Genomic DNA, 22,823 nt, shown 5'->3' on the forward strand with positions numbered 1-22,823 from the left:
TCAAACACGTGAAGGGGCATTACTTTTCCATGAATTCAATTGAAAAACGTTAACTCGAATTTTTTGTTCTTTTATTGAGTTTTCTTTTGAGTTATTTTTATGGAACTCTCCATTTAAAACGCTACTAAAATGTTTACACCTGGCACAATCACAGGGGCTACCAACAGAAACCGCACGTGACATGAGTGCACACTCATCAAGAAATCAACGCACTCACCATTGCTCAATCATTCGGGTGCAATTCAGAAAAATCTTCAATTAGTCCAACGTGAGATTATTTTCTCTTTGTAACCCTTGAATCTTGAGTTCAAGTTTCAGCGTGACCTCTTGGTTTTATATTTTACGCTATGTTAAAAAAGGTTGAATTTTTAATTTAAATCTAGTTAAGTCTTACTGGATCGTGATAAAGTGTCACTCTTTTCGTCTTGATATTTGGTTTTTTTACCCTTTTATCTGGCAACAAAACGGACACCTTTTTTACGAGGGGTCATGTTTGCATAGACCACAATACCTGCAGTCATAATGCAAACAAAAAACACAACTCTGATGTCCTTGAAGTTGATTGGTCCACACCCGAGACAGCTTTCCTTAGAGCCTAGTCTCACATGTGGGTTGGACCAGATGACGCCAAAAGGCGTCTTCTCGAATTAGTTCAACGCAGCAAGCCCCTTTTGACGTGCTAATATATTCCTGACCAGGAGACGGCAGTAGAGCAATGGGTTACATCTAAATGTGTTCAGCTTTTGAGTCTTAATTCTAGATTTGAAGCTTTCGTGACTGCAAGGATTCATATTCTTAGGTTTTTTCGGTAAAGTCACGTAGGTAAAACATTAAAATTAATAAAGTAAATAAAATAAAAATCACGACGTTTCGGAGGCAACACAAGTTTCCGTCTTCAGGTGGAACCGTCACAGCCACGACAGCTGTATCAAGTAAATGAGAGATTACAAGAGATGCCACTCCGTATATATAATGGTTGGAGAGGGGAAGGGCCAAGTAAGGCACACTTTTTATTAATATGGTAAGGTGAGGCTTAAGACTAAGAATAGACTGCATAACAAAGGCTGAGCCATAACAAAGGCTGAGCCTTTGTTATGGAGAGGTACGGTTTGTGACTAAGCCTGGCCTACATAACAATAGTGTGAAAAAAGAAAACAACTAAACATGGTAAAACAAGCCTGGCTGTCTATCAATAACCTCCGATTTTGGGTTTTCTCCAGGCTCTCTGGTGTCCTCTCACTTGCCAAACAACAACAACACGATTGGCCACAACATTCATTTGCTAGGGGGGGGGGGGTCTTAGTTCAAACTTTGGCGGTGCCTGAGAATAGTAATGTTTCACAGCTGGAGTTCGACATTGCTCTGTAAAGTTTCATCAACAACCGCAATTACTTTTTCTGATTAGAACCTTTGGCGGATTAATTACTAACATTGGTTCGTTCTCAAGCACTCGTCAAAGAATCAGGATGTAAACGTTTGCTACACTTAAGCTGAGCAACTTCTGCCAAAAGTTTGTGGTGTCAGTGGTGTCGTGGTTAGCAATCAGGGCTTTGATTCCTGTACCCTGGTAGCTCAAATTGCAATGAAACCGGCAGGTAATTTATTTTATTAACATAATGTAGCTCGAGACACTGCCGAACAGAGATCACATTGCATGGCGATGCGGTGTGATGGTCCTATGATGTAATGGTTTGCACTCAGTACTAAATCATGCGATCTGAGTTCAACCCCCTGGCTAACTTCGACTGAGTTTTGCAACTCTTAATTTCACAGTTTCTTCATCAATAAAATCGTGAGTTAAGATTTTAACGGTGAAGATGATCGTGTTTTTTGTCTCTCTAAGGCAGTTTGATTTCCCAGTCAACAGTGGGAAGGACATGAGCTCGCTTGAATCTGCACTCACCGACCTGCACCCCAACACTGAGCTAGAGAGTGGTGTTTTGCCACGATCTCAGCGGGCCCGCCTCCCTGATGCTCTCTCCTGCTCAGTGAGGAGGTCGAAGCCGACGCTTGGCAGAGGATCGCAAACGGGTTTTGATTCCTTACCCGTACCCGGCCGCACCAGGGTCGCAAACGGGTTACCCGTACCCGGCCGTACCCGTCCCAGAGGTCGCAATCGGGTACCCGATACCCGTACTCTACCCGTACCCGGCCGGGTACCCGATTGCGACCTCTGGGATGAAGCCATGTTGTAGGCGCGGGTGGGTTGATTCTAGGAACTTGAATTGTGAGAAGAGACAAGACGTTGGGAAATGAGTGACAAACGGTGACTCACCAGTGACTCACGGCCTACCCGTACCCGGCCGCACCAGGGTCGCAAACGGGTAGCCGGGTATCGGGTGGGGTACGGGTATCGGGCACACGGTTGCGACCTCTGACGCTCGGTGTACCGTGGAGCACGCTGGATTCTGGATGCAGCGAGCGGAATGCGAATCTCAGTAAAATTAGAAACGCCGTCTTTTTTTTCTTCCACGATCTACAATCCGTGCTCAATACCACGTAACAATTTCAATAACCGCAGTCCGTTTTTGCTCGTTGGAACCTTCAATGGATTAATGACTCACCCACCGAGTGTCTTAGGCACTGTTAACGCGATCAGGCCCGATGAGCATTCATGCGGAACATTTGCTACATTTAGGGGGAGATTGTGTGGTGAGTGGTTGAAAAGGGAAGGCATCAGTCGGTTCAACGGTGTCATGGTTAGCACTCGTGATTTTGAATCACGTGATCCAAGTTCAAGTCTTGGTGGAAACTTCATTATTTTATTTGAATTAAAGTACCAATACCATAAGTGAATATTGTACTCGGTATAATGTAGTCATTACACTATTCTTTTTCAGTGGGAACCTCGGCGTATTTATGACTAGCCAACACGCTGAGTCCTCAAGCACTCTAGGAAACTACAAATTGGTGCTAATCTAACACAGTTGAAACAATTTAAGCCAGAGAGACTGCGGTAGAGAGATTGCATCGCAAAGTGATCAGGTGCGGTGGATGCATCGTGTAAATGGTTGCCACTCAGGACTCTGAAGCCTTTCGATCCGAGTTGAAGTCTTGGTCGTACCTCACATTTTTCCTCTAACAGCAAACAATGGGAGGTCTATACTAAATAAACAAATGAAAAACAACTAAATTAAATCACGACGTTTCGGAGGCAACACAAGCCTCCGTTATGAGGTGGAACCCTTACAGCCAAAATTTGTCTCGCTTCACGATTCCACCTGAAGACGGAGGCTTGTGTTGCCTCCGAAACGTCGTGATTTAATTGAGTTGTTTTTCATTTATTTATTTTTTACCTACGTGCCTTATCGAAAAAACCAAAGAGTATGAATCCTTGCAGTCACGAAAACTTAAAATCTCGAAATGGGAGGACTGAGCTCTGTACAAGTGCACTGGAATGATCTCCCTTCCGTGCTGTTTTTCTGCCGAATCTTGAGATGCGTTGCATTCAAGCGATCGATCCACTGTTGAACGAACACCTACCCAGGGCACCCGCACCGATCCCGTTGTCATGATGCAAGAATCCATCCGAGCTCATCTCATCGCTCCATCTCTTGCGGCGGTTCCTCCAATTTGACTCCCGCACACCCCCCCCAACACCGTTCATCTCGACCGCTCGCTTCACGATTCCAAATGTTCTTGCGTCGTGTTCCCGTGCAGCTGGGCGTGCAGCTCTACACGATGTCCTTCCTGGGCGCCCGGGACCTGTCAGCTCTGGCCTCCGTCAGCCGCCTGTGGCGCTGCCTGGCCTCCGACCCGCTGCTGTGGCGCCGGCTGCTGCTGAGGGACGCGCTGGCGTGGCGATGCGTGGGCCGCGTCGGCATGCCCGACGTGCGTGCACTCACGCGGCCCCACCTGGCCGTCGCCGCCGACTTCAAGGCCATGTGCGTGCATCGGAGGGGGGGGGGGCGGGGGTGGCTGCAGGAGTGGGGGGAGGGGGGCACAATCACCTTGCAGTTCTTAGATCTGATGTGAGGTTGGCAGGTGACGCTCTGCGTTTGAATCTGGGTTTCAGCTGCCCCTGTAAATAAAGCAGGTTTTTGAAATAACAACGTTTGTGCATTCACCAGTGAAGGCACAGAAAAATCCATGACATGTGTTCTCGATGCATTCTATCTTTTGAGAAAATAGCGGTTTGACTGTCATTAGGCAATCATTACACTAAGTCAGGGCTCGGCAACTCAAATAAGAAGAGCCGTTTTGTTATAAGGGGCCGTCCATAAATGACGTCACAAACCTGGGGGGGAGGGGGGTCAGACATTTGTGACGATGTGTGACGAGGGGGGGAGAGGGGTTTGAGAAATGTGGCGTCTCATCAAAATGCGCAACTTTAAATAAATATAGACAACACGTTCTACTTAATTAAATAGACTTTTTAATAAATGTTTTCTCCTACAACATCAGAGTGCAGCGTCACATTCAATACGCACTACAATGACAATAGTTTAAAGCAACTTGAAGCATGTTTTATTTTGGAGGGGGGGCGCAGAGCTTTATGACGTCATATTTGAGGGGGGGGGTCTGACTTTTTGTGACGCCATGTGACGAGGGAGGGGGGGGGTAAAAATCGTCCAAAATCGCGTGACGTCATTTATGGACGGACCCTAATTCGGTCAACAAAAAACACTCCAAGAGCCACAATGCGCGTGAATACGAGACGGTGGTGGTCCTAAATAAAGAACGCGTCACGAAGCAGTCCCTTAGAGAGCCGCACGCGGTTTCGGAGCCGCAGGTTGCTGACCGACCCCTGCACTAAGTGCTCTGTGAGAGGCAGGACGTTTCACGGGAAGGGGGTGATGGTCAGTCGTCGGGATTCGCGATGGAGTGGCAGTCAAAGGAGGGAGCGCGCCTGAGATGACGTCACGCCACGACGAGACCAGCACGCTCGCAGGCGCCGGATGTTTAGTCGGGTATCGCATGGTCCGTTATGTAGGGGCGCCACGGTGGCGAGATGCTATCTGCCTCGCATGCAGGAGGTCATGGGTTTGACCCCGACCCTGACACCTGTATATTTGGAGTTTGCATGTTCTGTCCGTGGTTGCGTGGATTTTGATACGGGTCCTCCGGTTTTTCCCTCCGTGCGTTTAGAGTATTTGGCTGCTATACATTTCCACACGACGATAAGCCACTATCATTTGTGGCCAGGTCGCTTCCGAAAAAGAGCTACATAGCTCAGTGGGCCTTACCTGGTAAAATAAAAAAAATCGATTTTCATAGTTTAAATGGTAATCGCCAGACCGCGAGAGTAACCGCGGCCTTCTTTGATGAGAGACCGTCACTCGGCAAGCAGCATCGATCGCGGCCGAAGCGCAATTTGCCACTCTGTCCGCGCAGGTATGCTCGGGGCCACGCGGAGAATCCGTCGCGCGCGGCGGGGTCGCGCAGGGCTGCGCCGGGCGTCGTTGCCCGTCTGCCGCAGCTGCTGAGGGCGGCGCTGGGCGCTGGGCGCGTCGAGCCGCGCTTCGCGATGTTCGGGCCGGGCCTGGAGCGCCTGCGCGTGTCCCTGGTGCGCCAGCTGCTCAGCAGTCCCAACGAGTTCCGCGTCGCGCCGTCACTGCAGCAACACTCTCACGGTGAGTGACTCTCCTTCAGAGGACGCAACCGGGTACCCGATACCTGTACCCTACCCGATACCCGGCTACCCGTACCCGGCCGGGTACCCGTACCCGGCCGGGTACGGGTAGCCGTTTGCGACCCTGGTGCGGCCGGGTACGGGTAGACTGTGAGTCACTGGTGAGTAACCTTTTGTCACTCATTTCGGGTAGGGTACGGGTACGGGTAGGGAACGGGTACCCATACCTGGCCGGGTACGGGTACCCATATGCGACCCTGGTGTGGCCGGGTACGGGTACGGGTAAGGAATCAAAACCCGTTTGCGACCTCTGCTGTCCATCCGTCCATCCGTAAGGTTGTATTTTACAACGTATTCCGCTTTCCTGGGATGTACATTCTGGAATGTATTAAATATTTCAATATGATCCCAAAGTTTGGGTACCATCTTACACTCCAGAGTATCTAATAATCCGGAGGATATGGTCATTCGAGATTATCCATGGGTGGAATTAACCGGGTTGTGGGTGAACCGTCATTGCAACATTTTTATTATGAAGATGAATTAGATGCTGCTCGTGACTCTGCAAGGGTCAGTGACTCCTCGCTTTTGCCAGAGGTGCAAACGGAATCCCAGACGCCCATCAAACGGCTTCTCCCAAACTCAACACAATGCTTTTAAATTCTGCCGACTCCTTTTGAAATGCCATACAAGAAAATAATATTATAATTGGCATTCGGCAAAACGTAGCAAATTTACAGAAACCTGAAAAAAACCTGAGTCTTGAGACACGTGAAAGTTCTTCGAGGGTGACTTTTGGGCTGAGGCCTTGATTCGTCCGATCGCCCGTTGCTGCCCGTGTCGTCCCCCGGCAGCCGGTGCGGGATCCGGAATCTCGTTTGTGTTCGACGAAGGCACGAACCTTCAACATCCTCACCCTCTACTCGGCCACCAAGTAAGGGCCTGCACCCACTCGTCCCTACGCCCGAACGGTGGAACCCACGCGTTCTTTCTAGATTTGAAGCTTTCGTGACTGCAAGGATTCATATTCTTAGGTTTATTCGGTAAAGTCACGTAGGTAAAAAAATTAAAATTAATAAAAGTTAAATAAAATAAAAATCACGACGTTTCGGAGGCAACACAAGCTTCCGTCTTCAGGTGGAACCGTCACAGCACGATAGCTGTATCAAGTGAGAGAAATTCCAAGAAATGAGTCACCATCTCTACCGGTTCCCGTGCACCTGCTGCGTGCCTTGGCCTGACCTGCTTTTTAAAATCGGTCCTTGGACCATAGCCCTGTGACGCGTTTTCGCGATGTTGCCAGCGTGCTGTTGGGCACGACGTCCGACGTTTCGCTCCGCGTGGTGTCGAGAGCTTCTTCAGTTCGGTTCTTAAAGAGCAGCTCCCGGCACATGCATGCGTAACATACGCAGGGAGCAACACTTTCAGATTAAATACTGTACGCAGGCTGCAAGGCCCCCTGCGGATACGTACAAAACGCAACACATTCGATAATAACGCTGTAAAAATATATATAGTAGGTGACGTTTCGGGTAGTGGCCCTTCGTCATAGCACGTGATGAAGGTGTTCTGTGCCGTGAAAAAGGTCCCTTGGCCAAAACGTTGCCTTTTATAAATATATATTCCCTTTCAAGGCCACAGTGTTTTTGACGTGTTGAGTTTGTTGTTAATTGTGCTCCACTGCCAACGTGAACAGAAGCAGCATCACCAAACAATGTTTTGTTATGGATGCTTTTGTGCATACTAGCCTATTAGAAGACACATGCTTTGCGTCTAACTGTAGGGTGTTAGTTTAAGCTCACGTCACAGATGTAGATAATGTCCTCGAATTTTTAAATGTGATATTTTGTCACATTTTTTGTCTCATGGGCGAATTTTAAGCGATTAAAAAAATCACAGTTGTTGAACGGCCCCAAAACGATTAAGCGCTATTCAACAAACAGCGCTTTCGAAGCTGTATAGTGGGGGGTTAATAATTTTCTTAATTTGAGCAGGGTTATAAAAACTTTAGAAAAGAGGCGATGAGGAGGGAATTTCCACGTGGATTCAGTGCGAGGGAAGAGACGGAAAGAGAAGCGAAGTGCGGTGGTTGAACACAGTACGGACGAGACAACGCGGTAAGCCCGGCAGATCAAGTCTACAACACGGGTGGACGAACCAATGAGTGGAGCGCATGAGAGCAATGACGATGATATGGGAGAGATGATGAAGAAGGTCGACTGACCACTGTTGTGCAACTTTGGAAGTTTAGGGTGTGTGGGGGGGGGTATCTCTTCGGAGGGGAACCGACGTTGCCCTGTCACGTACCCCGCAGGAGCGAGCGCGAGCGCGGCGCGGATGCGGCGAATGGCGGCGTGGCGCCTGACAAGTTGCTGGTGCTGGACGTGGGGGCGAGCTGGGTCAGAGGTCAAGAGGACAGCGAGCGGCCGCCCTCCCGCGCCTCTCGTCGCTACCGCCCGACAGCGCACGTGCAGGACGCGTGCCGCCACGTGGACGCCTTCATTTACGTCGCCAACGCAGAAGCTGGGCCAGGTACTTGTAAAGCATATTCTTGTAAATCGCTAAAAACATACATTTGTTCCCTCCTCTTCTTTCCCCTCTCGCCCTCCCCGTTCTACCCCTCCCCCTCCCTCCGTTCATCTCCCGCTTCCGATCGTTGACCCCACCGTTGTAGGGAAGTGAACTCTCACCGGCCCCCTTTCGGGGGAGAATCGCGCAGAGGGGGGGCGGCTTCCGTCCACCTGTTTCCTGCACGCGAATTTGTGTAACCTCTGTTGTGTTCGTATTGCGGGTTCAATAAAAACGTACAAATATACATAGTAAAACATATTTTTGTCGTTTACCCGAGTGACATCCCGATTTTACAATCGTCGCAATGTCCTGAAACATCATTGCTTAGGGCACACAGCCACGACACGCGCGTGCATCTTCCTTTAAAGTTGGCGGAGCCTTGCGTTGTGAAGGTACATCGTGAATCCGTGTCATTTTCACGCAGCTAGAAATTTAAAAACTGATAGATTTCTCTAAACCACGTCCACGTCACGCGCACCCCCACGACCTTGTCCTTGTTCACGGTGTGCGGTCCACACTCGTTGGGCACACACGGCTAACCGTGAGATCGGCTGAGATTACGCGCGTTGCCATTCCGAGTGAATTGTCGCGCAAATCTGCCATGCGGCTTACAGGGGAGCCGCAGCGGGAGACGGCGGAAGAGAAGAAGGCAGACGGTGGCGGCAGCGCGGATGAGACGGCGCGCGTGTCGGCCATGCTGGAGGCCGGTCCGCCCTGGCAGCCCTCTGCTGGTGCTGGCCTGCACGTCCGAGCCGGCCACCGTGCGCGTGCCTTCCCTGCTCCTGGCACATCGTCTGCGACTGCAGGCCCTGCCTCGGGCCTGGCTGGTACCCCGTGCCAATCCATTACTGCACACCTCTCTCTGCGCTCTGTAACGGCACCGGTCTTGTCACCGTTCGTAGATGTTTTCACCTTTTGGTTTTACAGGCGTCTTTCTGTCACTTGCAATTGCCGAAACTGCTCTCCGTGTATCTCTTTCACTGACCATCAACTCGCACCTACTCACTGTTGCCTACGTGTAGTGGTTAGCGCTACACTGCGTGACCAACACGGTGACCCGAGTTCGATTCCCGCTCACGACCAACACCAGTGACGATTATCTGAACCGGTCCTGGGCCTCACCTAGGTCGACTCGGCCTCAAATGAGCACGTGGCACAGTGTGTAAACATCACCACTGGAGACACAAAGACGGCCGGTCGTGGTGCTGGTCGCCCACCCCCTCGTGTGCCGTGCAGGCCTTCATAGATGCTCGCTAAAAGCACTTGCCCCAACAGTCTGTTAACGCTACACAGGGGATCCTTGTCTTTGTGCGTGGACTTTAGGTGTGCGCAGCGGACGCGAGCTCGCTGGGAGGCGTGCGGGAGGGCATCTCGTGGCTGCTGCACAGCTTGAGCTGCGGGGATTGGCTGTCGGGAGACTGAACGTAGAGGGCTGCATCCTGGGTCTCCAAAAGAAAGGAAAACATAAAAAAAACACACAAACTTTACATTTGTTTTTGTTATCCATTTCACGTTTATGACATTCCTTTTCTCTCTCTCTCTCGATTATCTTCCACTTGTGCTTCCAAGCACCGCCACGAGAAGAAGGTAGTTTTCATTGGGAGAAACGTGCGCAATGAGCATTACCATTTTCGGAAAAAATGTTTCTCTTAATATCGCATCAGAGTGGCTAGGGTGTGGAATGTAATACGGGGTATAAGGTCACATACGACATCACGACAACACCTCCAACGCATTGTCACCCGATGCAACGCACCACGGTAACTACGCATAAAGCACTTCTGATGCAGGGCATCGCAAACCGTCACGGTAATGAGATTCAATCACGAGCTGTCCCAACGTGCGACTACTTAATGCGTGCTAATAAAACTGAGAATAATGCAAAGCCATGGTGGAGTGAATGGCCGGTACTTGCAGGACATGTTACTTGTTGCACAGGGGTCGGAAACCAGAAACAAGAAGAAGAAGAGCCGTCTTGGTTCGAATTCGGTAAAATAAAAACTTCAGTATTTCAAGAGCCGCATGTTGTGAATACGAGACGGTGGTACTTAATAAATAACGTCATGGAACAGTCCTGAATGAGCCGCATGCGTCTACGGAGCCATAGGTTGCCTGCCCATGGTAAACTGAACTTCCACGGTGAAACTGACTTCCATGTAAAGCTTTCGTGACTGCAGGGATTCATCTTCTTGGTTCTTTCGGTAAAGTCACGTAGAAGGGAAATAATAAAATTTATTTCATAAAATACAATTCTCACGACGTTTCGGCCACAATGCAAGGACGGCTGCTTGCATTGTGGCCGAAACGTCGTGAGAATTGTATTTTATTATGTTTTATTTTTATTATTTTATTATTTCCCTTCTACGTGACTTTACCGAAAGAACCAAGAAGATGGACTTCCTTGGTCAGGGGTCGGCAACCAAAATATCAAGAAGGGACATTCTTTTTTTTATTCCAAAAGGCCGCACGGCAGTCCTTAAAGAGCCGCGTGTGGCTCTGGAAGTCGAGCAAGACTGCTCCGCTTGAATGCTTGTGGTCAAACAAGTAGGGGCTTGGTCCAGTAGCCTGCATGCTCATCTTTGGCCAAATTGTGCAAGTCGCCGGTTCACGTTCCACCCGTGGCTGTGGGGCATTGTTAGCTTGTGCCGTCTGCTCTTAAAGACCCGAATTGACATGATTCGTAAAGGCAGACCACAATGTGTGTGTCTTACAACCCCCACAACTGGAAGATGGTCTTCAAACTAAATTGTGGACAGAATAATGCTGTGGTTTTCAGAATAAGAAACTTTATTTATACTTGTTTTTTTTTCTAACTACGTGACTTTACCGAAATAACCAACGAGTATTTATTTATACTGGAGGAGGAATCCGATGAGCTATGAAGCTCTTTTTCACAGATGTCCAGTAGGGGTGGGTCAGAACAACAACAAACAATACAAAAACACGGAGTGCAAAGTATAGAAAAAGTAAGCAAATCACCATAAAAACTAACAAACCCTCTCTTTAGTTAAAGCGCACTGAGCTATTAGCCTCTTTTTCAGAAACGACTTGGCCAAAAATGACAGCGCAGCGAAGTGGCTTATATCATGTGGACATTTATAGCAGCCATATAAATCTAAACGCATGTTGATTCTAAATTCCGGAGGACCCTCGCAGCCACGAGGAAAGACGTGAAAACTCCAAATATACAACAGGCGTCAGCGGTGGGGGGGGGAGGTCGAACCCCCCTGACCTCTTGCATACCGGGCAAGGAAGATAACATCTTCGCCGTATTCCGCAATGGCACCCTCTCGAAGGGGGTGGTGGTAACGGCAGTTGAATGAAACCAACACGAAGCGCTTCGTCTCGGTGACAACTTCCCTACGGCGTCTCAGGGAGGCGGTCGCCCGTCACGGGAAAATTGAGCGGGTCACGTGGCGGCAGAGCCACCGACTGTGACGCGCACGACGCCGAGGGAGCGGCACGTGGTCATCGCACGCGGGGTGGTGTCTGGACGTCGTCGTCGTCATCCTGCTTGCGGCGAAGAGAACGACACGCAAAGTGTCCGGGCACGCGATGGGGGCATCGGTCCTCGCTTCTCAGGGGAGAAAGTACGCTATATGCACGGCGGGTACGTGAACTCTCCAACTTCCAGGCCCATGCGAATGGTGTGACGCTGAAATGTTGTGAGACTTTGCAATAAAGTAATAGATTAGTTCGTTGGGGTTGACTGCATGCCTTGTGTTTGTGTGGCAGCATGATGCTCGGATTTGTATTGTCTAAATATTAGGCCGGCCGATTATAATCACTTTTGTTTCCCCCCCCGAAACAATTTAAACTGTTGATTCTTTTGGCAATAATTTATTCAAGTTTATAAAAGTTATAAATTGCACGTTCAGACTATGAAAAAATAAATGCCAAATGTATGAAACAATTATGTGAACACGTTTGCGCCAATTATAGCCAACATCAAGATAAAACAAATATATAGCGTGGCTTAGGGTTGCCCCCCGTAGTTCTTTTGCCGTTTCTCTCCACGTGCTGGGAACTTCACGAATCGAAGGAGGCGTCGTCTGTGCAACGAGAGGCAAAGCGGAGGCTGAGAGAAGCTGCCCCCGTAGTTGAGTTGCACGCTCACTGCCGCACGCAACAGAGAGCAGCATGGCACAGCCCGTGAAATCCTACCCAGGTGTCAATAATTTCACTCCATGTACCAGCAGGCCTTTTATATATATAAAAAAAATCAAGTGGGGTAAAAAAAAAAATCGGTGTGGCCAAAAGTGACTTGAGTTGAAAGGAAGTGCAAATATGTTGCGACTGCATCACGCGGCAAAGCCGGAGGAGCAAACCTGGCACTGCCACCCCGAAACCGGGCATCTGTCCCGTCTGCTCATCGGGGGTCGGGAAGGGGGGGGGGGGGTCTCTGGACGTGGAGTCACCATCTGGCCCAGGGGCAGCCTCCAAGCCCTTAACAAGCGGGGGGGGGGGGGGGGGTGCGGCGTGGAGCGATGAGCCGCGCAGAGCACGGCGCCTGACAAATGAGCAATCGCATTGGGAACTCGTGCGCGTTTAACAAAAAAAAAACCCAGGCGAACACAAAAAAACGATGAATCAAACAAAATCAAACAATCGAAAAAGTCTACTCGAGTCAGAACGCACAGCAGCCGCAGTTGATTAATTACAAGTCACCATCAAAGCCCGGTACAGGGTGTTCTACATCACAAACCGTGGCAAACTGGTTGTTGTTCTGGGTCTGTCACTCGGATGGCTATACCCAACAACCCCTCCTTGCTCTGGGGACTGAGAGACTCGTGTGGAAAAGAATGTCATTAACGAGCACCTGCTACGACCAGCGTGGCGCATTGACGAGTTGGTCGGGCCAACACCTCGCACGGCCCACCCATTGCGCGTCTTCATCGCTGCCGTGAACTCCGCCACCAAGCACGGGCACTTTGCGTTCCGCATCCCCCGCATCGCTACCGATCGCTGTTCACGGGTACCGGACCAAGAGTGATAGATGGTTCCCCGAGGCTGGGACTTCTCCTGTACCTCCTGTTCTTAGTCTTAAGCCTCACCTTACCATATTAATAAAAAAGTATGCGGCCCTTGCCCATCCTTTCCAACCATTATATAAACAGAGTGGTAGCTCCTGCAATCTCTCATTTACTTGATACAGCTGTCGTGGCTGTGACGGTACCACCTGAAGACGGAAGCTTGCGTTGCCTCCGAAACGTCGTGATTTTTATTTTTTATTTTATTTAACTTTTTAATGTTTTTTTTACCTACGTGACTTTACCGAAAAAAACCTAAGAATATGAATCATTGCAGTCACGAAAGCTTCAAATCTAGAATTCTCCTGTACCATTAAACCACGGAATGCAACGCATTTCAGAAGCCCGTAACGCCCACCATGCAGATGGAGTAATGAGGTGCTCGATGAGGTTACATCGCACGATCGCGAGAGATTGGTGCTTGATGATGATGATGATATCTTTGATGGAGCCAACATTAGTTGAGAATAAACTTTGATCACGCTGGGACTGTGCTTTGACCACGTAGCCTCAGAATGACTTGTGAGACAACGGGTGACCGAGTGCGCAAATTAAAATTCTTAACGGTGTTGCTAGATGGGCTATATTGCCCTTAAGTAGGCGATTAAGTGCGGCTAAGATATTTTGCACTGAAGGACACTTCCTGTTCGTGGGCCGTTTCAAAGTGTAAGGCCTCATGTGGCTACAGCTACCGTATGAAATTCAGTAATATTCTGACCCGCAGGTCAAAGGGGTTCGTCACCCGCCGCTGTGCGTGGTAACCTGGGATGTCACCACAACCACTCCGTCACCACGGGCCACGTTTCACCGGCGGCGTGCGGACAACACGGACGGACGGTGCCACTGCCGTGGGTTGTGCACCCCGCGATGCGCTTTATCCCACCTGGTGGTGGTGGTGGTGCAGATACTAAGACAAAGATCCCCCGTACAGATTCATTCTTTGGGGGGCAAAGTGCTGCTAGCGAACGCCTATGAAGATATTGCACTGCACAGGGGGTTGGCAATACCCACGTCCGGCCGCCTTTGTCTCGTGGCAATCTTTAGTACACACCGCGCTAGGTACTTATATGAGGCTGAGTCGACCTAGGGGAGGCCCAGGACCGGTTCAGATAATCCACCAACTCGAGGGGCGCCGGGTTCGTAGTGCAAGCTCGCTGAACCGTTGCGCCACCGCTCCTCAAACGCGCTCCCTGTGGTTAGTGACGCAGGGAACATCACGCGCCGGCTTCTGCCTCCTACTGTGAACCACGCGTGGGTTTGAACAAACCAAGCAAGACCCAATTAGCGACTTCATACAAACAGTCACAACAATAATGATGGATATGAACCCGATGCCTCTCCATGAAGCTGGCATTATACTTGATGTTTTGCGTCTATTGATATTTCGCTGCCCGGCGATCTCGCGAGGCTCAGAATGAGGCAGCAATAATTGGGGTGCATCGTCCATTCGAAACATTTGCTCGAATTCCAACTTCAGTAAATATCTGTAGCAATTGCATGTGGGCAAGACAAGGTCAACAATTAAATGTTTCTTGGGTAGGGGTTGCCGCCTGCCCAGGCTTGCCCTGGACAGTCTGAGAATTGGGATGTGTTGGGGTGGCAGGAATTGATTTGAACCGAGGTTTGGTACCGGTCTTGTGTTAAACATTAGTGCAGTCTACTATACAGTTTTGCTAGACCTGAGACCCATAGACTCACACCGAGACCCATAGACACACGGAGACCAATAGACTTACACAGAGAACCATATATCACACGGACAATTATAGACTCACAGAGACTTATAGGCTCACAAAGAGACCAATAGACTCACACAGAACCCATAAAATTATCACACAGATACCCATAGGTTCACACTGATAGAAACCCTTAGACCCACGGCGAGACCTATAGACTCGCACAGATACCCAGATCAATACCAGGTACCAAGGCCGTAGCCATGGAGTCAACATTGGGGGGGGACCAAATCTTCCAGGGTGTCTGGGGGTCCCAACCCAGAAAAATATCTAAATTTGATCACTCATTTCCTGCCTAAAATAAAATAAAATTAACGAACACATGGGATGGACTTTTAATTTTATTTATTACAATGTCTAATAGTGGATTGTATTACATTGCTCTGTTTTTACTTTTTTAACATTTCTTGTTTCTTTGTATGTAATGGCAGAGATTAGGGATTAATAAAGTACAACCAAAACCACAATCATATAAACATAAATCTATGCATTGATTTATATGAAGACAAGTCCAGATATTGTGACCAAGGTTTAGCAAATTGTTTTTATTTACATAGCATAGCAATTTTATTTTATTAGCAATATATTGGGGGGACATTTTGAGCATATTTGAATATTGGGTACCATGTCTCACCAAGCGAACTGGCTCCGTCTCGACGTTCTGGGTCTCAACAGCAGTCGAGCTTGCTAAATCATGTTCCTGGTTTGCCAGATGTCATTGTCAAGAAGCCTGCATTATAAACGCAAAATGCAATACCGTGCAATGCAAATACGAACATTGGTCTGGGAAGCAGGGAAGCGAATTGGCTGTTGGACTAAGACATACTTGGCACATGGTTCTCTTTGACCAATGATTTGTTTGGCTGTTGAAGAAGGGTCAATGCCAGAAACGTTGCCTGTTTGACATATTTCTACATTTCTTGCTTAGGGCAGCGTTACTGACCAATGTGTTAGGTTTCAGCGATGTCTGCTTGTGCAACGCTGCCAAAGCAGCAGCAGCATCATCAAAAAAAATGTTATTCCGTTTGGAGGATCCAGCGTCTCATTTGTCGACTAAAAAGCAGTGGAAATGGGTCAGGGCGAGCGAGAGAGAGCGGGGGACGAGACAAAATAAACTGGGAGCGCGACTCTTCGAGGAGAGTCAAACGAATCAAAACGCTTGAACCGCGCATACCAGGAGCAGGGGGGGGGGGGTGTGCTGGCGGCTAAAGCTAGCCTCACTACAGCAGCAGCAGCAGAGGGGGGCACGTGATTTAGCAATCTGAAGTAAGACCCGTGGCAGACACCACGCGGTTACTCTCGCTTCTGTAGCAAGGAGGCAGTCAGTGGTGGTGTTAATGGTGGTAGCTGGACTTGCAATCCATTTCGATGCTATCCCCAGGCGCGGCAGTTGAAACATCAATAGCCTCCCCCGCCTGCCGCCCGTGTCGATCCAGCAGTGTCCACGAGTCCTGCTCCGGGGCGCCTGCGGCTTGGTGGAAGAGTAGGCCAACAGCAACTCCAATCGCAGTGCTGGCTGCGCCTTCACCTCTCAACCAACGAGGCGAGACCGATGAACCAACCTCGTGACACGAATCGCAAACCGCTGACGCTGCACTACAGGGAGGGATGGTGGGGGGAGGGCTGATTGGGGGAGGGCTGGTGGGGGGGCTGATGGGGGGAGGGATGATGGGGGAGGACTGGTGGGGGGGGGGGGTGGCTGGTGGGGGGGGCTGGTGGGGGAGGGCTGGTGGGGGTGGCTGATGGGGGGGGGCTGGTGGGGGGGGGAGGGCTGATGGGGGGGGCTGATGGGGGGGGCTGGTGGGGAGGGCTGGTGGGGGGAGGGCTGGTGGGGGGGGCTGGTGGGGGAGGGCTGATGGGGGTGGCTGATGGGGGGGGGGCTGGTGGGGGGGGAGGGCTGATGGGGGGGGCTGATGGGGGGGCTGGTGGGGAGGGCTGGTGGGGGGAGGGCTGGTGGGGGGGGCTGGTGGGGGAGGGCTGGTGGGGGTGGCTGATGGGGGGGGGCTGGTGGGGGGAGGGCTGATGGGGGGGGGGCTGGTAGGAGGGGGATCGCTAGTGGGGGGGCTGGTGGGAGGGGGAGGGCTGGTGGGGGGGATGGCTGGTGGGGGGGGCGCTGAAGGAGGGGGGCTGGAGTAGGGGCGGGACTGTGGGTGGAGGGGCGGGGCTGGGGTGCTGTGGGTGGAGGTGGACCTGGAGAAGTGAAGCCCTTCAACATCGCCATCGACGTGGGACGGGCAAAGAGACTCCGACTTCTGGCAAAGAACCCAAGCAAGCGTGCAGCCATCAGCCGGAGCTGCCCGGGGGGCTGAGCTCCAGAAACATTTCCCCCACCCCTCCCCCTGCTATCGGTCTATGTCGGGGTGGGGCTGGGGAGGCTTGTTGTGTGGAGGTTCGCGTGGGTTGCGAAGGGATCTGGAGAGATGACGCCTCGCCGCTTTGCTGCTCAACTTGCACGGCGCGCGAACCACGGGGAACCACGAGAACCACGAGAACCACGAGAATCACGTGGAACCACGAGAACCACAAGAATCACGGGGAACCACGAGAACCACGAGAACCACGGGGAACCACGAGAATCACGGGGAACCACGAGAACCACGAGAATCACGGGGAACCACGAGAACCACGGGGAACCACGAGAATCACGGGGAACCACGAGAATCACGAGAACCACGGGGAACCACGAGAATCACGGGGAACCACGAGAACCACGAGAATCACGGGGAACCACGAGAACCACGAGAATCACGGGGAACCACGAGAATCACGAGAATCACGGGGAACCACGAGAATCACGGGGAACCACGAGAACCACGAGAATCACGGGGAACCACGAGAACCACGAGAATCACGGGGAACCACGGCGGCGGGAGCCGCGCAGAGAGCCCGGGGCGACTGGCCGCTCGCCGCCGCAAGCTGCCGCATGGGGAGCGCTCCAACACTCGTCTTCAATTCGCCTGGTGGGGGGGAGGTGTGGGGGGGGGAGTTGGTGGTGGGGGGGGTGGTTTGGTGGTGGGGGGGGAGGGGTGTGGGGGTATTTGGAGGGGGAGGGGGGTGTGGGGGGTTTGGTGGTGGGGGGGGTGGTGGTGGGGGGGGTTTGGTGCGGGGGGGGGGTTTAGTAGTGGTGGGGGGGTGGTGCGGGGGGGGGGGGTTGGTGGTGGGGGGGGTTTGGTGCGGGGGGGGGGTTGGTGGTGGGGGGGGGGGTTTGGTGCGGGGGGGGGGGTTTTGGTGTGGGGGGTGGTTTGGTGGTGGGGGGGGGGTTGGTGCGGGGGGGGGGGGGTTTGGTGCGGGGGGGGGTTTGGTGTGGGGGGTGGTTTGGTGGTGGGGGGGGGTTGGTGCGGGGGGGGGGGTTTGGTGCGGGGGGGGGTTTGGTGCGGGGGGGGGTGGTTTGGTGCGGGGGGGGGTTTGGTGCGGGGGGGGGGGGTTTGGGGGGGGGGGTTTGGTGGTGGGGGGGGGGTTTTGGTGGGGGGGGGGGTTTGGTGCGGGGGGGGTTTGGTGGTGGGGGGGGGGGGGTTTGGTGGGGGGGGGGGTTTGGTGCGGGGGGGGGGGTTTGGTGGTGGGGGGGGGTTTGGTGGGGGGGGGGGGTTTGGTGCGGGGGGGGATTTGGTGGTGGGGGGGGGGGTTTGGTGGGGGGGGGGTTTGGTGCGGGGGGGGGTTTGGTGGTGGGGGGGGGTTTGGTGGGGGGGGGGGGTTTGGTGGTGGGGGGGGGTTTGGTGCGGGGGGGGGGGGTTTGGTGCGGGGGGGGGGGTTTGGTGGTGGGGGGGGGGTTTGGTGGGGGGGGGGTTTGGTGGTGGAGGGGGGGGGGTTTGGTGGTGGAGGGGGGGTTTGGTGCGGGGGGGGGGGTTTGGTGCGGGGGGGGGTTTGGTGGTGGGGGGGGGTTTGGTGGTGGGGGGGGGTTTGGTGGTGGGGGGGGGGGGTTTGGTGCGGGGGGGGGTTTGGTGCGGGGGGGGGGTTTGGTGGTGGGGGGGGGGGTTTGGTGGTGGAGGGGGGTTTGGTGGTGGGGGGGGTTTGGTGGTGGGGGGGGGGTTTGGTGCGGGGGGGGGGTTTGGTGGTGGGGGGGGGTTTGGTGGGGGGGGGGGGGTTTGGTGCGGGGGGGGGTTTGGTGGTGGGGGGGGGGGGTTTGGTGCGGGGGGGGGTTTGGTGGTGGGGGGGGGTTTGGTGCGGGGGGGGGGGTTTGGTGCGGGGGGGGGGGTTTGGTGGGGGGGGGGGTTTGGTGGGGGGGGGGGGGTTTGGTGCGGGGGGGGGGGTTTGGTGCGGGGGGGGGGTTTGGTGGTGGGGGGGGGGGTTTGGTGGGGGGGGGGGGTTTGGTGGGGGGGGGGGGGTTTGGTGCGGGGGGGGGGGGTTTGGTGGTGGGGGGGGGTTTGGTGCGGGGGGGGGGGGTTTGGTGGTGGGGGGGGAGGGGTTTGGTGGGGGGGGGGGTTTGGTGCGGGGGGGGGGTTGGTAATTGGGGGGGGGGGTTTGGTGGGGGGGGGTTTGGTGGGAGGGGAGGTTCTCCAGTGTGGGGGCTTTTCATTTGGGGGCTTCACCGATGTCGCCCGACGTTCCGCGTGGCGACCCCTCCTCGCTCGGCCGTTTCTTCAGTAATAAACTCCTCTAAACATTTTTTTTAAATATAAAACGACGTTTTTATTGTCAACAACTTGGTGGTTTAACTCGCGGTCCCCGAGAAGTCCGTCAAAGTCGCCTGAGCCACGTGGAGAGCAGGGGGAGGGGGTGGTGGAGAGGAGGGGGGTGGGGGTGGTGGAGAGGAGGGGGTGGTGGAGAGGAGGGGGTGGTGGAGAGGAGGGGGAGGGGGTGGGGTGGAGAGGAGGGGGTGGGGGTGGTGGAGAGGAGGGGGTGGGGTGGTGGAGAGGAGGGGGTGGGGGTGGTGGAGAGGAGGGGGTGGGGGTGGTGGAGAGGAGGGGGTGGGGGTGGTGGAGAGGAGGGGGGGGGGTGGTGGAGAGGAGGGGGAGGGGGTGGTGGAGAGGAGGGGGTGGTGGGGTGGTGGAGAGGAGGGGGAGGGGTGGTGGAGAGGAGGGGGTGGGGGTGGTGGAGAGGAGGGGGTGGGGTGGTGGAGAGGAGGGGGGTGGGGGGTGGTGGAGAGGAGGGGGTGGGGTGGTGGAGAGGAGGGGGTGGTGGAGAGGAGGGGGTGGGGGTGGTGGAGAGGAGGGGGAGGGGGTGGTGGAGAGGAGGGGGTGGGGGTGGTGGAGAGGAGGGGGTGGGGGTGGTGGAGAGGAGGGGGTGGGGGTGGTGAAGAGGAGGGGGAGGGGGTGGTGGAGAGGAGGGGGTGGGGGTGGTGGAGAGGAGGGGGTGGTGGAGAGGAGGGGGTGGGGGTGGTGGAGAGGAGGGGGAGGGGGTGGTGGAGAGGAGGGGGTGGGGGTGGTGGAGAGGAGGGGGTGGGGGGTGGTGGAGAGGAGGGGGTGGGGATGGTGGAGAGGAGGGGGTGGTGGAGAGGAGGGGGTGGGGGTGGTGGAGAGGAGGGGAGGGGGTGGTGGAGAGGAGGGGGTGGGGGTGGTGGAGAGGAGGGGGTGGGGGTGGTGGAGAGGAGGGGGTGGGGTGGTGGAGAGGAGGGGGGTGGGGGTGGTGGAGAGGAGGGGGGGTGGTGGAGAGGAGGGGGTGGGGGTGGTGGAGAGGAGGGGGTGGTGGAGAGGAGGGGGTGGGGGTGGTGGAGAGGAGGGGGAGGGGGTGGTGGAGAGGAGGGGGTGGGGGTGGTGGAGAGGAGGGGGTGGGGGTGGTGGAGAGGAGGGGGTGGGGGTGGTGGAGAGGAGGGGGTGGGGGTGGTGGAGAGGAGGGGGAGCGGGTGGTGGAGAGGAGGGGGTGGTGGAAAGGAGGGGGTGGTGGAGAGGAGGGGGTGGGGGTGGTGGAGAGGAGGGGGAGGGGGTGGTGGAGAGGAGGGGGTGGGGGTGGTGGAGAGGAGGGGGTGGGGGTGGTGGAGAGGAGGGGGTGGGGGTGGTGGAGAGGAGGGGGAGGGGGTGGTGGAGAGGAGGGGGGTGGGGGTGGTGGAGAGGAGGGGGTGGGGTGGTGGAGAAGAGGGGGTGGGGGGTGGTGGAGAGGAGGGGGTGGGGGTGGTGGAGAGGAGGGGGAGGGGGTGGTGGAGAGGAGGGGGAGGGGGTGGTGGAGAGGAGGGGGAGGGGGGTGGTGGAGAGAAGGGGGTGGGGGTGGTGGAGAGGAGGGGGAGGGGGTGGTGGAGAGGAGGGGGTGGGGGTGGTGGAGAGGAGGGGGTGGGGGTGGTGGAGAGGAGGGGGTGGGGGTGGTGGACAGGAGGGGGTGGGGGGTGGTGGAGAGGAGGGGGAGGGGGTGGTGGAGAGGAGGGGGTGGGGGTGGTGGAGAGGAGGGGGAAGGGGTGGTGGAGAGGAGGGGGAGGGGGTGGTGGAGAGGAGGGGGTGGGGGGTGGTGGAGAGGAGGGGGAGGGGGTGGTGGAGAGGAGGGGGAGGGGGTGGTGGAGAGGAGGGGGTGGGGGTGGTGGAGAGGAGGGGGAGGGGGTGGTGGAGAGGAGGGGGTGGTGGAGAGCAGGGGGTGGGGGTGGTGGAGAGGAGGGGGTGGGGGTGGTGGAGAGGAGGGGGTGGTGGAGAGGAGGGGGAGAGGAGGGGGTGGGGGTGGTGGAGAGGAGGGGGTGGGGGTGGTGGAGAGGAGGGGGTGGGGGTGGTGGAGAGGAGGGGGAGGGGGGTGGTGGAGAGGAGGGGGAGGGGGGTGGTGGAGAGGAGGGGGTGGGGGTGGTGGAGAGGAGGGGGAGAGGAGGGGGTGGGGGTGGTGGAGAGGAGGGGGTGGTGGTGGTGGAGAGGAGGGGGTGGTGGGGGTGGTGGAGAGGAGGGGGTGGTGGGGGTGGTGGAGAGGAGGGGGTGGGGGTGGTGGAGAAGAGGGGGTGGGGGTGGTGGAGAGGAGGGGGAGGGGGTGGTGGAGAGGAGGGGGTGGGGGGGTGGAGAGGAGGGGGAGGGGGTGGTGGAGAGGAGGGGGTGGTGGAGAGGAGGGGGAGGGGGTGGTGGAGAGGAGGGGGTGGTGGAGAGGAGGGGGAGGGGGTGGTGGAGAGGAGGGGGTGGGGGTGGTGGAGAGGAGGGGGTGGTGCAGAGGAGGGGGTGGTGGAGAGGAGGGGGTGGGGGTGGTGGAGAGGAGGGGGAGGGGGTGGTGGAGAGGAGGGGGCGGGGGTGGTGGAGAAGAGGGGGTGGGGGTGGTGCAGAGGAGGGGGAGGGGGTGGTGGAGAGGAGGGGGTGGGGGTGGTGGAGAGGAGGGGGTGGGGGTGGTGGAGAGGAGGGGGTGGGGGTGGTGGAGAGGAGGGGGCGGGGGTGGTGGAGAAGAGGGGGTGGGGGTGGTGCAGAGGAGGGGGTGGTGGAGAGGAGGGGGTGGGGGTGGTGGAGAGGAGGGGGTGGTGGAGAGGAGGGGGTGGGGGTGGTGGAGAGGAGGGGGAGGGGGTGGTGGAGAGGAGGGGGTGGTGGAGAGGAGGGGGTGGGGGTGGTGGAGAGGAGGGGGTGGTGCAGAGGAGGGGGAGGGGGTGGTGGAGAGGAGGGGAAGGGGGTGGTGGAGAGGAGGGGGTGGGGGTGGTGGAGAGGAGGGGGTGGTGGAGGGGGAGCGGGTGGTGGATGGGAGGGGTGGTGGTGTATCGGCCACTGAACGGCACGGAGAGTTCGTCTGCTCTGCGACGCTATCCCGACGATCCCACAAATAACGCGGCTCGCCACGGGCACCGCGATTCTTTCGATGCGAGCACGTTGCTAAATAAGTTCAACATGCACAGTTACTGTACATTACAATACACGTTAATATAAAGTGATTAAACGTCGAGGTGGGCGCCATATACTTTTGCAAGGAACTATATTAGAATACGAATTCACAAATAATAATACATCGATAATAAAAGTTGTATAAGTTACAGACTGTAAATCACCGAGCACGTGAGGTGAGAGGTTTAAAAGACTGCGTAGCGAGCGTTAAAGGTGTGGC

The 22,823-nt window shown here is 55.2% G+C and overlaps 1 protein-coding gene across 1 annotated transcript in view; it reads left to right on the forward strand.

Moving 5' to 3' along the window:
- Positions 1 to 9,454, forward strand: part of FBXO4 (F-box protein 4) — a 51,351-nt gene extending 41,897 nt beyond the window's left edge. The window contains 10 exon segments of the mRNA XM_061567738.1: positions 3,661 to 3,884; positions 5,335 to 5,573; positions 6,427 to 6,467; positions 6,469 to 6,506; positions 7,887 to 8,104; positions 8,758 to 8,855; positions 8,857 to 8,988; positions 8,990 to 9,110; positions 9,113 to 9,160; positions 9,163 to 9,454. Coding sequence (XP_061423722.1) covers positions 3,661 to 3,884; positions 5,335 to 5,573; positions 6,427 to 6,467; positions 6,469 to 6,506; positions 7,887 to 8,104; positions 8,758 to 8,855; positions 8,857 to 8,988; positions 8,990 to 9,110; positions 9,113 to 9,160; positions 9,163 to 9,236 — 1,233 coding nt within the window. The 3' untranslated portion in view covers positions 9,237 to 9,454.
- Positions 9,455 to 22,823: the final 13,369 nt, after the last annotated feature.

The sequence above is a fragment of the Lethenteron reissneri genome, chromosome 39 (genome assembly GCF_015708825.2).
Source record: "Lethenteron reissneri isolate LAM-NWPU_2019-01 chromosome 39, ASM1570882v1, whole genome shotgun sequence".
NCBI lineage: Eukaryota > Metazoa > Chordata > Hyperoartia > Petromyzontiformes > Petromyzontidae > Lethenteron > Lethenteron reissneri.